The sequence below is a fragment of the Hippocampus guttulatus genome, chromosome 14 (assembly GCF_054856545.1).
Source record: "Hippocampus guttulatus isolate MCC_2025c chromosome 14, RoL_Hgut_1.0, whole genome shotgun sequence".
NCBI classification, from domain to species: domain Eukaryota; kingdom Metazoa; phylum Chordata; class Actinopteri; order Syngnathiformes; family Syngnathidae; genus Hippocampus; species Hippocampus guttulatus.
In genome coordinates this window covers 13,701,474-13,717,741 of record NC_141274.1, presented here as the reverse complement: position 1 = coordinate 13,717,741, position 16,268 = coordinate 13,701,474, and the positions used below count along the sequence as shown (strand labels likewise).

At 43.8% G+C, this 16,268-nt stretch overlaps 1 protein-coding gene across 1 annotated transcript in view; it reads right to left on the bottom strand.

Annotated features, from left to right (window-relative positions):
* Window positions 1-874: 874 nt before the first annotated feature.
* The window catches only part of lingo3b (leucine rich repeat and Ig domain containing 3b), a 35,228-nt gene continuing 19,834 nt past the window's right edge, over window positions 875-16,268 (bottom strand). Inside the window, exons 2-4 of the mRNA XM_086129304.1 lie at window positions 11,851-12,454; window positions 10,532-11,275; window positions 875-8,924 (exon numbers count right to left, since the gene is read on the bottom strand). Coding sequence (XP_085985430.1) covers window positions 8,355-8,924; window positions 10,532-11,275; window positions 11,851-12,405 — 1,869 coding nt within the window. The 5' untranslated portion in view covers window positions 12,406-12,454 and the 3' untranslated portion in view covers window positions 875-8,354. The remainder of the gene's footprint in view (window positions 8,925-10,531; window positions 11,276-11,850; window positions 12,455-16,268) is intronic.

Below are 16,268 nucleotides of genomic sequence, written 5' to 3'. Positions count from 1 at the left end.
GACTCAGCATGACTTAGATTTGTTCTTGGTTTTACTGTTTGGTGCTTTCTACCGCCTTTATTACCGATTTGTCTTACTGTTTATTGTGCATGTTAAATTGCTCCATGTACAGCACTTTGTATGCAGCGATGGCTGTTTGAAAGTGCTCTATAAATACTGTTGACTTGACTTGACTTGACTTGAATCAAAATGGCGTCATTTGTTTTCCTCTCAGAGCTGTGGAAGCCACCGTGTTGATGTGCTCTCCCTCTCCCGCAGCCAATCAATCAATCAGAAGCAAGTGTCTTTGTGATGGTAGGAGACAATCAATTTCAAATAGAGCAAAGAGACAAAAAAGATGGAGGGAGAGAGAGAGAGAGAGAGAGAGAGAGAAAGACAGAGTGATGGAGGAGGAGGGCAGTGAAACTGGACAGGAGAGATGCAAAGGCAAGATGAAGGACGGATCTCTGAGCGATGTGTTCATGTGTGTGGGTTCACCTTTGACCTACGGAGAGTGACCTTTTCGGGAGGAGGCACCCAGGACCCTCTCCCGTGTTGTGAAGGGAGCCGAGCTCTGACATGTTAAGCGGACATCTAATCGAAGACTTTGATCAAATGGCTGCACGCACATCCAAAGACACACGCGCCCGAACACACGAATGGTACTTACCCAGAGAGCCAAGCCTCTGTCTTCATCTCTCCTTTAAAAAAAGTCCAATTTGTCTGCCTTCACAAATAATTCAGAAATGAAAACGCAAGGGCACATCGTGTGTTTGGACTGACAAAGAAAATAAAGATTCAACCAATTAGCAGACTTGTGTCTCGTTTGTGGTGATGGATTCCCAATGAGGTGCTCTTTTGCCATCTGGTGGCGGAGAAAATATAAGCATACAGGCACCAATTAAACTTTAATAAGAAGTGTACCCGCAAATGCCATAAAAAGGAAAACAAAACGTGAACAAAAGCGCAAACGGTGCCCGATAGGTATTTCTCACGACAATAACGCGACATTTAATATAAGTCATCGCTGTTCCGAGGTGTGATTAATGCTTTTAAACTTTTAAAGCAGAGGTGCCCAGTCTTTTTTTGACCGAAGATCTACCTTTCAACAGAATAATAGTGGATACAAATAGTTTGTGAGTTTGTGAAAAAGAAATCACTCCCTACCTCAGAAGAGACCTGACGCGGAGGTATGGGACACACTTTTTGTACCGTGCGCGTGTACCGTTTTAAAACTTTTCTCCTGACGCTCCAGATTCCCATTCTTTGTCAGTGCCATCGGTGAATTCTCCATGAAACAAACTTTGAATGAGGAGAAAAACAATTAAACAATGATTATACCGCAACAACTCTAATGGCAAGCTACACCTGCAGACCAGTGACCGCTAACAACTTCCGGAAATGAAGATCATGCGCTACTTATAGGTTAAAGGTGACCTGCCTTCTTATTTTATTTGATCTTTCACAAAAAGTACTTTTTTGTGTGAAAATGAAACTGATAGGATGTTTATGGTTCAGTGTGTACTTACAGAAAAATATATAACATTAATACACACACAGACACACAAATCTTATCTATATCTATATATCCATGTCTATTTATTTATTCTTTACCTGTTCTACCACTTCTGCATTCCTGCATTGTCTTGTATTGTTTTCATTTACACGGCTCGATCTGTCGATCTATCTATCTATCTATCCTGGACATATAATCAGCTTTACTTACTTTTCTTAGCTTCTTTGTATGGGACGTTTGCATGGGAGCTGACGGTTGTTCTTTTATGAGAACAGTCGGACACATTTTGGACATTGTCACATGTTTTTATGACTAGAAGTACATACTTTACAAGACGGCCGGCATATAAAACATAAGACGAAATAGAAAAATAACTTGTTTGTTTTGTTTTTATTGGCGATTATTACATTATTGTGTTTTCTTTCCCAGTGAGACCAAGCAGCCATGGGACTGAGCAAAACATGCATGGTCCCTGGAGGAAAAAAAACAAAAAACAAAACAAGGACGATTTTTTTTTATATAACTATACTCTAATTTGACTATACCTATAATATTTACAGTCAACAGTCATTTTCTTCTGTCAGACATGGCAACAAAGTCTACAGATTTGATGACACCATATGGCTAATAGATCTATATGTACATTCTTCATACTCAAGGATTTACACTTTTTTTAAAATCAGACAGCTGGGTGCTCAGAGAGTTCACAAATGGCTCATAACAGTCTCCTTTGCTTTTATGATCACTCATTTTGAGCCAGCATGTTTGTTCGTTGGAGCAATCAATATCCATGACTAAGGAAGTAAGGACCCTATTCAAGAGGCGCCAATGTAAATTTGTCATGAAAAAGAAAAAGAAAAAAAAAGATATTTAAGCATTCGGAAGAATTCAATGACAGGATAAGAACCCCGACGTAATGTGAAACAATTGTCTATTTTGTATTCCAGTGCTCCAGTAATTCCATCAATATCGGAGAATGGGTTACATCACTTTTTGACCTTCGGGGGGAGGAGGGGGGGGAGAATAAACTTATAAATAAAAGATTGTTTTTGATTCACTTTAAGAGGTAATGTGTAAACCTAGAAATGAGTGCCAAGCAGGTCTCTTTACACATCCCACTCCGTCAAAGGAATTGTTCCAGTGGTTCAAGTTAGATCAATGAATGTACGCCATTGATAATCTGGTCCCAACACAGCATTGATCAGACCGACCAGCGTGCTTGGAATACTAATCGTCTATCGCTGTACACCTCAGAAAACTCTCTGGATGTTAAGATTGTAAACCTACCGTCATCCCACGTAAACAGCAACATATTAATGGTGAGCATTACGGTAGATATAAAAAGTCTAGACGCCGCTGTTCAAATGCCAGATTTTTGTGATATTTAAAAAAAAAAAAGTTCTTCCACCAATAACTAGCAGAATTCAACTGGAATCTCATTTTAAATCTTTCTGAGAGAGGAAGTAACAACAAACGACCGGGATGATATGGTTGCACAAGTCTGCACAACTTTTTATAACTGGGATGTGGTTGTGTTCAAAATTCAGAAATCACGTTCGTATTAAATGGGCGTCAGTGCACAACTGCCATTATTTAAAGTGCCGCTGATGAACCTCAAATATAGTTCAGCTGTTCTAGTGGGCTTTTCCTGACATTGTCTCTTTTTGGCAGCAGTCTGAAGGTTTTGTGCTCCTTTCTGGAACAGAAAAGGAATTATCAACAGGTCCACATGCCAGTCATTGTTAAGAAACCTTCAGACTTGTGCTAGAAAGCAAAACAAACGGACAAAAATGTATGGAAAAGACGACTCAAATATCAGATATTTACTAACAATCAATGTGATTGGTTAATTCTAAACGTTTAAAAATCATTGAACTTGGTCATATAATTTTCATGAAAAAAAAACCTGGCATTTGAACAGGGGTCTGTTGACTTTTTAGATCAACTCGGCATCGTCAGTCCCATGGCCAGCAACACTGACACTCGAAGGTGAAAGGAAGCGACCGATGACTGCAAAGACGATGCATAGATTCCACATGCTTCCACCACGAAAAAGATGCTTTTTTTTTTTGTCTCTTCACGCCAGCGCTATGACAAATTGTTTTGTAGGCGGTAAGGATAATGAGGAAGAAGAAGAGTTGCTTTTGATCTATTGGAAGCCTGTGAGGAAATCATTTGAGCACTGACTAGTCGATGATCACAACAGTCAATTTTGGTCTCATGTGTTACCTAGAAACGAAAGCTGTTATCTCCCGGCAGTTCAGCAGCAGCAGCAGCAGCGGCAGCAGCGTCCCTCGCTCTGGCTGTTACTCTCAGTGACCACTTGGGGTTAGCACAGGACTGTACTGCCACATTGGAACGGTTGCTGGAAATGGTCTGGACAAATTCCAATCATCACAGTTTCATATGACAAAATTGAAATAACTGTTGAACTTGACAATTACACTCACAGTCATTTGCATCCGGTGTCTTATTTCCATTATGGGTCATATTTCTGTGGCAATAACGGCCTCGGCTATTTCTATGGCACTCTGGTCTGAGAGGTCTGTTTTGGAAATGTGACTAATAGGCTGAGTAATCACCAAATCAGCCAAGCTGGCTTCCCTGTCATCCTATTTATGCCCCCCCCCCCACACCCCCCCCCTCAGCTATGGTAATGCGACTCAAGTCTAATCCAATCAAAATAGCAGCTGTGGGAGCTGGAGTGAAGATGCTTTCATTTAGACGCAGATGGAATGATGAAAGGCCCAAAGGTGATGTTCAAATCTTACATTCTGCTCCAAAAAGAGTATTTCAAATGCAATTATTATTATTTTTAATTAGGCAAGTTCAGTCTTGAAACCAGAATAAAAGACTTAATTCAATTTTAACTGATAGCAGTCCTACAGCGTGCGTGCGTGCGTGTCTGGGGTTTGTCATATTTTAGTCGGCATTTCCGAAGCGTTTCCCTTTGGAACATTTCCCAATAGCGAGACTGCTGCTGCTGCTGTAAATGGAGCATCTCAACGACGATAAACCAACCTCAGGCAAGGGCAAACCGGAGGAGGGAAATGGGGTGCGATGAGGGGGAGCGGCGCTAAGCCTTCTTTCTGTGGAATCACAGCAGAGATGAATCGAGCCGTAGACTGATGCGATGACTTAGGCGTTCGAGGTACTCAATGGTTATGGAGGGAATAATCAGAAAGTGTTGATTCACAGGCTTCGCAAGTAGAAACAGGCAAATAAAGCTGAAAACACCCCCCCCCCCCCATTTCTTGGGACCATTTCTTGGATATAAGAGCTTTCTATCCTTAAATAAAATCTCACCGTCTCATGAATACGCTGCAGACAACAGCAAATAATATCGAGTTGGATTGCGGTCACGTCTTTTTCAGGCGTGAGTGCATATGAGAAGAAATCTGTCGATAAAACCGCATACTCACTCCAGTGAATGATCCCAGTGCACAGGAGGAAATTCCCAGTCATGTTTTTGGAGAAGAAGGCGGGATTTTTTTTTTTTCATTTAAGGAAACATGGGTCACCCCTTCCATTTTTTTAAAAAAACTTTACCCATCTAACAAGTGCTTTAATAGCATTCCAAAGATCCACCATTCCTAACATGACGACACTTGACTCAACAACCACACGGAACACTTGTCTACTACCGCACAACCACATTCCAGCCTAATACTGTGAACTGTAGAAGAAATGTGTCAACGAGGAGGGTGGCAAAATGCCCGGAGAGAGGAAGATGGCAAAGCGGAGAAAAACAGAGAAGGACGATAACGATAAAACACACCCTTACCTACTCTTATATTATGACTCGTGTGCACACAATAATAACACCATCGCAGATCACTACGGGACATTCCTGGTGTCTTCTAAGCCTAATTCTCACTGAGGAATACGGACGAATGGAAACACAAGTGGCTTGATAAGCGAGAGGAAATAACCATGATGGGGCAGTTCTGTTCTTAACACCGGGAAGGCAATAGGACTACAGAAAGTTGATCCGTTTCTCATCCATTAATGTTAAGGCGTTTATGTTGCGTATTAACTTGGCCATAAACATCATGGTTAGTTTATGGCAACTTCTAAATAGCCAAGCGTAAGATTGGTTGATATTATTGTGTTTCGATGAGCATTAGAAACGGAATTAATTCATGATTTTTTAAATTAAAAATGCCTCATTTGCCACAAACTTACTGAAGGAGGGTTGTAGTTTTCTCTTGTGTGGTGTCTTCTACTAAAATCATTTCAATGTGACTTGAACCTTGAACATTGCACAGTATTTCTTAATTAGTGTCTGATTGACTGGTGACCAGTATTTAAATGAAAATGGATGGATTATAACATTTTCCAGCCAATCTCAACCCACCAAAACCCTAACTTGCTGTCAAGGGATCTCAGGTATGTGTTGAGAACAGAACAAGCCCACGAGGAGAAGCGGGAGATCGAAAAGGGTTCAGAGTGAGTGTGTCACAGATGACCAAAGACGAGCAAATCAAAACTGGAGGACGAACAACAGAGCAGCTCCATGAAAAGCTACTCGCAAAAGCACAGTACGACTTTCCACTGCACAATGCAGATGTTGTGGGTAGGGTTAACACAACTTCATTTACATTTGTATCCACGGTCTCCAGCCAGGGACCCCTCCCAAAAGGAGGACCCAGTGGGGTGTATGGGGAAAGGTGGGGGTAAGTAGGGGGGATGCACTGGGCTAGGAGAGGCAGAGACATTTGCACACGGGCCATCACAGAGACAGAGAAAGAGCAGACAGGGTTTTGTGGTGTGGCTGTGGCTGTGTAAGCCCCCCATTCAAATGCCAGTTTTATGTGATATTACCAAAATATATATCGATAGACCAAGAGCAATCATTTCAAAACTTTTCCAACCATTTATACGACCTATAATATGTACTCAATTGAAAAGCCTGAGATAATGTGGTTGCACAAGTGTGCACCCCCCCTACATATAACTAATGATGCGACTGCATTCATATTGATCCGAACACATTCAAAGTCACATTAAATGAGAGTCAGGACAAGGACACACCTGCCACCATTTGAGTTGTCTCTGATTAACTCCAAAGAAATTCTGATGCTTTTGTTTGCTTTTCCTGACATTTTTTTTCTTTTTTGCTTTCTAACAGAAGCATGAATGAAGATGACAGAATGATAACCGTCAGTACTGGCCAAGTATGTAAAAACGCACAAAGAATTTCTCTCTGGTAGTACATGACACACTAGTATTGCAGTAACAAGTAACAGAAATAAAAATAAAGGGACCAGGTTGTTTTGACTTGCACTAAACAGCCAGTACTTGCGAGAAATTCTTGAAGTTCCCTGATCACTTTTCATCCTACTTGCCCTCACTAAAATCAGACCTTTTTTTTTGCTATTGAAATGTACAAGTCATACGTCATATTTAAGGTGGAAAAGCTTTTGAACTAATTTTCCTTGGTCTCATTATTTATATCACACAAACATGGCATTCGAACCGTGACTTTTTCCATCCGCTGTATGCGATTATGGTTGGATTTAATGAATGGCGCGAGGAGATAGTTAATCGTTGCACTAATTAAAGTCTGTTTGCGGCATGGGTTTTAAAATACTTCATCAAAGCAACCACAATTGCTCTGGCTTCGTTTCATCATGCATAAATGTACATCGGCTTTACCTCGGGGGAATGAATTTCATCATCATGACTCAACAAAGACTATTGCTGGAATATTCTAGCAGATACCCACGATAATAATTTGGCTTTTCCTGAGAGAAAAAAAAAATCTGTCCATGTACTGCAAGGTGTCGTCATTCCTTGTGTGCGAATGATTGCGCATGTGTCAGTGTGTCGACTGCTGCGTGTCCTCTGTCTGCCTCTGAGTAGATGCCAACCATCCAGGCTGTTCCCCCCCTGGCAGCGCTTGGAAGGTCAGATGTCCACCAACGCAGCAGAGAGCTGGGACAAAGGCTGGGGGGGACAAAAGAGCACCTGTCGATTGGCAGGTCACGCATTTGGCTTTTAATGCTCTCCATCCTTTTTCGTTGACCCACAAACTCACTTGTGGCAAACGACCCAGTAGCCCGTACTCTCTCCTGCATTGGTCGTATTGGTTGCCGTGGTGTTCTGTCTGCAGAGGGCTTGACTTTGAATCAAACCACATGGTCCACAGAGCACGATGACAACAGCTGGCCAGCGTGCTCGTCCCAAACTCACACAGCTAATGTCGCAATAGATCGCAATAGAAACCCCAATCCTCTTTTTGTTTTGTCACTCCAAAGATTCTTTGTAAAGTTGTTTGTATCGATTCATATGGTCTATGTACATTTGGCCAAATTACAAATGGTAACATTAATGAAGGATTTAACCCCTGCAGAAGTCAGGGTTGACAACGTACAGTCTGACGCAATCTGCAATGCATGCTTCTAAACATGGCGTCCTTTACTGAAGAGCAAAACAAAAACAACAACCAAAAAAAATCTATGAATGGAAGTCTTTTTTTTTCATTTATCAAACTGCAAAAGAGCAGCTACGGGAAATTGAAATAAACATTAAGATGTTTTTGTTTTTTAATTCCCCCATTAATGAAACCAGAAACGAGACCACTCTTGTCCTAATAGTTCAGCCAATTTTTGCAATTCCTGTAATTGATATAAAAGCATGAAAGATGCCCAGCTCTTTCATTTCCATCACTGTCGTATTTTCTTACGGCATGATTTGAATTTTTTTACAGATCCAATCCTAAATTGTGTGCTGGCTCCTGTTTTAACATGACTCAAACTTTTTTGGTGCGATTCAACGGCTGTGTGCGTTTGCGTGTGTCAAACACGTTTTTGAGACGTGCTCATGCCTCCCCCGAGGGACCCCTGGCTGCGTTGTTTCATATCATTTTCATGTTAAACTTCCTGGTCCCTCCTGAAGAGCTCCCCACGGCGGGCTCAGATTTGCGGAACGAGTACTCCACTGTGAAGTTGTTCTTGCGTTGGCCACGTCCTCGGCTCCAGACAAACAAGAGCAGGAAACAGAAGAGGACCACCCCCAGAAAGGTGATGCAACCCATTGCCGTGGAGACCAAGATGGTTGTCAAGTCCAAGGTAAATTTGAGGAACACCCGAGTGCTATTCAGGTTTGTGTCGTTGAAGAACTCGCCGCTGTACAGCGAGCGATTGAGAAAAAAAGCTGAGGCGGCATCCACTGGCTGACTGCGTACTGTCAGAGTAGCAAAGTAGGTGTCGTTGCCCCCGGCGTTACTCGCGATGCAGATATATGTTCCGCTGTCAGTGAGCTGGGCGTAGCGGATCTCCAAGGTGCCGCTTGGGAGAACGGTGATGCGGCCCGAGCTTTTAGCCGTGATCCGTCGACGCTGTGGGGATATCCAGATGATAGCAGGCGCTGGTTCTCCTTCAGCACGGCAGAGGAAATTCACGGGCTGGCCCTCTCGAACAGTCACCTGGAAAAAAGATGCGGGGAGGCAACAAACTGACTAGTAAATGCGAATCAGTTGACGTAGCAAAATGTATGAATCAAAATGAATATCTCGACAGTGTCACCCCCGTGGATTCATGATTTGCTTCTCAGTTTTTTTGGGGGGGGAACCTATTTTATGCTATTCGCTGAAAAACCTCACATGTTCAGCCAACGCCTTGTCTCATAAAAAATATATACTTTATCACCCTCTTGTGGCATCTAAGTGTCAAAGAAGTATGTTGACGTGGGGCAGGGGAGCTTTATTTAGACAGGCCATAGCCCTGTCTAATTGAAAACTAGTGCTTTACTGTACCACCATTTTGTGGCATCTAATGATCTTGATGAACAAGGATGCACATAAAAACGATGGCATGCTTCTCAAATGAGCACCAGAGGCTGGTTGCTGTTTGTTTGCTGATTATTTTCCCAACCTACTGACCTCTTGGATGATCCCGGCAGATCTGGGCAAGGTAGATTTGCCATTTGAATATAACTGAATCAACAATTTTCTGTTTCTCTTTCCAGTTTTCCATTTTAATTTCTTGATTCAAGCAGAGCCACATAATGGCAGCTTAATAAAACTCTCTAATTTGCTGTTTCGCGATAAAGACATTAAAGCCATGTTAAACACAATTGAGTTGCACGGCCGGTTCGATCAATTAATTGCCCCCATTTGACTTGCAGTATGGGACGGTAGCTTACTTAGCAAATATTCTCTAAGGCAGCCGTCCACAGTCCAGTTTGTTTTGCACCACGGGCCGCTTTTGACGGATGGTCGAAGCTGCGGCGGAGCGACCCGGAGATTAACGACTCGCCGGCGGCTCTCATGCACGCAGTGGCCACAGTCTCACGAAGAATGTAGCGCTAGTGGGGAGACAGCTTAATAAAGCCACCCGCCACAATGGTTGATTACAGACTATTATGCGACGCGCCATAAGGACTAACTAAAGATGAGTAAGGCATTGTTATCTATGTACGGTATTAGGTGTTTAGCTTTTATTTTGAAGTTATCCCTTTTCGTGTAGTTGTGGCATTTAAATTGACTTTGAAATAAAGCCGGCCTGACCTATTTGTAAGATGCAAAAGCACAATGACAGACTTGAACTGGAGCGCAATATTCAATCTCCAGTGCTCATGCGCACCGGCACACCACGATTGTGCACCCCTGATTGTGTACCATTTTCCAGGGTTGCGTCAGTTACTCGTGGCTTGTCAATGTTCGCAACAGGTGATGTGTCCACCATTGACTGGTTGCCGGACAATTTCAAGGCTCATATAAACAAACCTTATACAAGGCAATTTTGAGTCTTGGATGGCCCAAACATGCATGTTTTTGGAACGTGGAATGAAGCCAGACCACCCAGAGAGAAAAATCCTTTCAAGCACAAGGAGAACATGCAAACGCCACACGGGAAGCATTGCCGAGGTTGGAACCCTGATCCTCACAACTGTGAAGCAGATGTGCTAACCACTAGCTCAACGCGCTGCCCCCAACAATATTTTGTCAGTATGCAACAGCGTGGCCTATAATTCAACCACACTAGTCAAGATGAGAAATTGTGCATACCAGGTATTCTAATACTGGCTTACCTGCTGGAGCTTGCGGTTGCGTATTTTAGGTTTCTGGCATGTAAAATGATCAAAGAGCGCAGAATCAGTGAAGCTACTCAGGCTGACGCCTTGCACCTCCACAGGCCCTGTACACACCGGCACTCTGCCGTCAAAGTTGAGGGTCTTGCGCCTTTGCAGGATCCACAACAGACGGCAGTCACACATGAGAGGGTTCCCGTCCACTCTGAGCGTCTCCAGACTGTTAACAGAGTGGAAGGAACCCTCTTCCAAAGTCTGCAGGTCATTGGATGAGAAGTTGAGGACCCGAAGCTGACGGAGACCTCCGAGGGCATGGGGCTCCACTGTCATCAAACCTGTGCTGACCATGATGAGCTCCTTCAACCTCAGCAAGTCTCTGAAGGCCCACGGTTCCAGTGTTGCGATGGGGTTGTAGGAAAGGTTGAGGTGAGTTAGATGCACCATGTTTTTGAAGGAACCAGACGGGACAGAGGTGATGTTGGTGTTGGTAATGGTGAGCCAGTGGAGATCGAGACCCTGGAAACTAAGAGGTGAGATGTACTCCAGGTATGGCCAGCGATCGATGTCCAGACCTCTCAAATTTGAGAGCTTTCGGAAGTTCTGGTCCTCGAGAGCTGTGATGCCGAGGCGATGGAGGCGCAGGGTGACCAGGCTGCGCAGGTAGGACAAGGTCTGCCCTGAGATGGACGTCAGGTTGCAGCGAGCTATGGTGAGGTCTTCCAGTCCCAGTAGCCCTGAGAATGCCTGAGAAAGACGTGGTCAATGTAAGTGTTTTGCTTTAAGACAGCTTGGAACTATCATGCAAAAAAAAAAAAAAAAAAATGATGCCATGTTAATTGAACATCTAAAATTGCCAGCACCAATCATTTACTGCACATACCGAGGAGAAAAAAAAAAGAAATGAAAAATCGCTCTTAGGACACCCCACAATTGGGCTTTTCATTGCTTTGGTCACACCAAGTTCGGACTTCTCGATGTATGTGCCAGGCTTTGCCAGAAAATCAGTGATGTAGCAACGATGCCACGGCCATGCCTGAAATACTTTCCATGCATCCAATCAGATCGCTCTGCCAAGCGCAAGGCTTGAGGTCAGGTGTTTGGGCTATTTGGCAACTGCCGCGGTGTCCTGCGATATCCATCCGGCTGTCTTCGGGCAACCTGAACTGGTCGCTAGCCAATCACAGGGCATATAATACGCTACACTGAATCGAATCTTTCTATTTTTCATCGTCAACAATCTCCACACACGTTCACACATCGCTTATTGAGGGAATTGCAAATGGTTTGTTTCATGCAATCATTCAAATCACAACGACTACCTTGTGGGAAATATACACCAGGTCATTGTCTCCCACTTCCAAGTGTTTCAGACTCTTCAGATCTTGGAAGGTGTAGTCCAATAGAATCACAATCTTGTTGTCACTCAGGTCCAGGCTGGTCAGATTGCCCAGTTTGGCAAAGGCCCCCATGGGCACTAACTTCAGTTGGTTGCTCCTCAACTTCAACACTTTAAGATTGGGCAGACTTGCGAAGGAGTTCGGTTCTAATGTGGCAATGAGGTTCTCGCTGAGATCCACTTCCTCCAGCCGGGGGTACGGTGCCAGATCGCCGGCTTGCACCCATCGGAGTCGGTTCCTGCTGAGATCCAGGAGTTGTGTCTCGGTGGGGATGCCTTCGGGGATGTTGGTGAGCCGCCGCCGCTGACACGACACCGACCTCAGCTGAGCCGAGCACTCGCAACGCGGCGGGCAGGCCTGGCTACTTCCCGGCAATGTCAAAGTTAAGACGGCGACCAGAGAAGCAGCCAGGACCGCCCGCCACATCTTCGGCCGTGGCACTAAGGCACGCCCACCAGGGCCAGGTGAGCCAATCATGGCCCTGGTTGTGGGACTCCTCGCCTATTGCAGGCAGGGTCACTTGCACCTGTGCGACAAAGAGAGGGAAGACAGGAAGAGGGTGTGAAATACGTGAAGAGTGCGTAAAGATACTCTTGAGAGAAGAGTTTTGAAAAAGAAAGAGGAAGCCGATCGCCCTTGCTATCTTGAAGTCTCATAAAAATGACATCCACTCCGCAGTAAATTATCCATGCTTCCCGTGGCTTAAGTAATATCAGACTGAAAGCCGAGGAGATTCGCTGCATATCGTGACACGGCTTTAAAATACTACCGACAAGCTCCCATGGGCGACGTGGATCCATTTAAGATATTTAAGATAATTTGTCATTTCACTAATTCATCTATGGGGAAGTGGGACACTGGGAGCTTCTCGCAGCCACATTATTTATGCATGTACGCATACATCTCCTCCGCTCTCCTTGCTGCACGGAGACTGCCTGTTCCATTTTGACAAACACAATGAATTTATCATCACCGTGCATCCACAAAGGCATTCGCGTGATGCCAGAAAAGAAATGCGCTCCGTTTGAGCTGTGAGGAGAAGTACTTGGAGTCAGCGACTCAAGTCGTATTTGACTATCGGTCAGGTGTGCGATGAGGCATGTGTGCGTAGGATGAGGCCTTTTACCGGCCACGAATTGGAAGTCATTTTCTTCCTCCTCGCACAGAGAAGAGATGAATCACTTGAGCTTGAACGTTCCTTCCAGCAAGCTGTCATCCCTACCACACACTCTTTTCGACATGGACGCAGCCATCACTGGCCATAAGATCTCGAACGACTCGGCGTCGCTCAACTTCGATAAAAGAAAAAGGCACCTCCGAATTTGAAACTCTCAAAAAGGGTGACTTTTTTTTTTTTTTTTAAGATGAAGAGAAATTCACCACCGTCACTTAGTGGTACTCGGTATGTATGCCATATAGACGGTATAAATGTTATTGGTGTTCATTATGAAGCAGAACGCTGAATTTCAACTTTGAAAAAACAACAACAAAAAAAACACTTTATAGTTTCACTAAAGTACGACATGATTCATTCATAAATACTTTCTGGATTGGTGATCAAGGCGTCTCTCTCTCTCTCTCTCATCTCCTTGGTTCTTTGCATACTCATCACTGTGTCTACTTGAGTAATGACGCCTGATTTCTTGATCACCACAAATTTCTCTGTGCATTTGAGGCATGTCGGGGTGCTCCTGTGCTCAACAGGATAACTGCCTGTCTCCTCCTGTGCCATCAGTGGCCCATGAGCCATGAGTTTGAAATTCCTGATCTAGACCACTGGAGTCTAAAGTCCAGTGCGTTCCCCCCCCCCCCCAGCCAATGGCATATTCTAGAAATACAATATTATAGGGTTTCTATTAAGCTTGTCGGCCACTCAATGGTGCCACTAATGACAAACACAAGTATGAGGATGTTCGAGACACACTCTGAAACCAAAAGGGAGCTTTGGTTCTTATTTGCAAGGATGCTAATGCAGTAATTGAAGAGCGTCACGTTCGAAAACACATTGGGGGGAAAAACAAAAAATCCGAGCCTCTAGCCTGCTAACTCAAATGTTACATCTACCAGGCCAGGCATAACGTCTGAGAGTGATTTCATGCGAGAATGCTTGAGTGCAAGTCACAGAAATAATATGCACCCAGAATTTAATAACAAAGGCTTCTCTGCCAGCGCAGACAAACGGCAATATTCAAATAATTTTGTATTATTTACTCAATCATATCACGTGAGCACCCTACTGACATTTCTTTTTTTTTTTTTTTTTTGCAAGATGGGTAAGTGTATAAAGACGATTAAATAAGAGAGCAGCTAATTTCAAAAGTTTCAATATGCCCCACCACTTTCTGCTCCGTACGGCTCCGTTTCATGGAACGTATAGTCGTCATTTTCCAGTAAACTCTCCTTTCATGCACCCTGTAAGCTGATAACATGATAAGCTATCCACTGTAGTAACCGCTGTCCCTGAAACGGTTAAAGATACAGTTAACTTTTTTTTTTCTCAATGTAGAGATGAGAAAATGGATTGTAGTTAGATCCCGGGCCTTCGGCCAGTCATTAAAAATCTGAAACTGTTTTCCTCATTACCTATAGATATACGGAACTCTGTGATATAATTAAATACTTTACTTGCAAAGGGGAGTATGTCTGTTTCCAGCCAACCCTGTTTAGCCTTCTGATGGTGTACTGTCAAGTGACTGCAGTTCGATTGTACATGAATGGTGAAAACAAAAAACAAAAATCGTCATGTTCTTGTGTACGATGGTTCAAATAATGGAATAATGAAAAGCTATCACACATGCAATAAATCCCCCGGAGTTTGTACAAGCCTGAGGACAGAACTGTTCCTCGGTTCTACAAAGGGGTTGAAAAATAAAATAAATAAATAAACCAAAACACACAAATCTTGAAGCTCGGGCCCAAAACTGGCACAGTTTTCCATTTTTCGCTCGGAGACAAAACAAAGGGTGGCTTTGGAGACTGCTGCTCAAACTGACCCAGTTCTCAGCGACGACTCAGCTTCAAGCTGTCAAGAAGCAACAGCTCAATATGACCGCAACGACACAACAGCAAACCGCTGCTTCTGCTTGGAACAGAGCCCGCGAGGGGAACACAGACGGCTCGTAAACAAACATGCATTTATGCGGTGATGAATCCAATAGTCAATGGGCCTGCACTACCTGCATCGTTCCTTTGCCAGTTATCATTTACAGTGACACCCCGAACAACCTTTCACGCACACAATCACACCTCGGGACAATTTAAGGGGGTCCATTAACCCGCCACGCATATTTTTGAAATGTGGGAGAAAACCGGATACCCGCATAAAACCCACGCAGGCACGGGGAGAACATAAAAACTCCACACGGGAAGGCCGGGGCTGGAATTGAACCCTGCACCTCTGCAGTGTGAGGACTACGTGCATACCAGTCGTGCACCGTATTGCCTTTTCTTTACGTTTGTAAAGGGTTGCGTATACAGTTGTTTTTTTGTGTATGTGTGTGTACACGTTCCAGATTTTAAAGCTACGCGATGTGGTCTCCAAATGCCCCGAAGCATTATCCCATCACTAAGTGGCAGAGTCACAGCATGAATCAGTGAGCCGACATTGGGAAAGACAAGGTCCTTACAGCTCGACTCCATGGCAGACAGGGATCCGGAACGCACACATTTCATCACACACACTGACCCGCAGAGGTGCACTCATCTGTTTTCAAATGTAGGGAGCAAAAGTTAAAAAAAAAAAATGTCAGAAAAATAAATAGGCCTACACAAGTAAAATACAGCTATCAGAAAAATTCTATTTGAGAACAAGAACAAATTATCCATACGCCGTTACTTCCCACCGCTGCTGACTGCTAATTAATGGACCAGACGTCAGTGAATTAGCATAGACAAATCCCAGAAAGTAAATGAAGCAGATTGTGCTAAGGGGGCCAGACTACTATCCAGTGAGAGCAAAATGAGGAATAATGGGAATAAAACGAATTAATTTATTCATTGCGTAGGAGCGGATTTTGGGATGACAGTATTTTTGCTCAACTCTAAATCAGCCGGTGAAGAGGAACAAATGGAATGGCAGCAGCCAGAATAGTTATTCAAAATGCTAGAGGAGAAAAAATAGAACTGCTGTCTGCCTGCTGCAGTTTGTATGCATGTGAACGTGCGCGTGCATGCGTGCGTATGTTTGTGTGTGTGAGAGAGAGAGAGAGAGAGAGAGAGAGAGAGAGAGAGCATAAATAGGTCATCGATGTTCACTGTTCGGCTTTACCTTTGGCTCACACATCAGAGTGATCCTCTGCTTCAGCTTTGTCTGTACCCCTCACACAAACACATTTTATGTC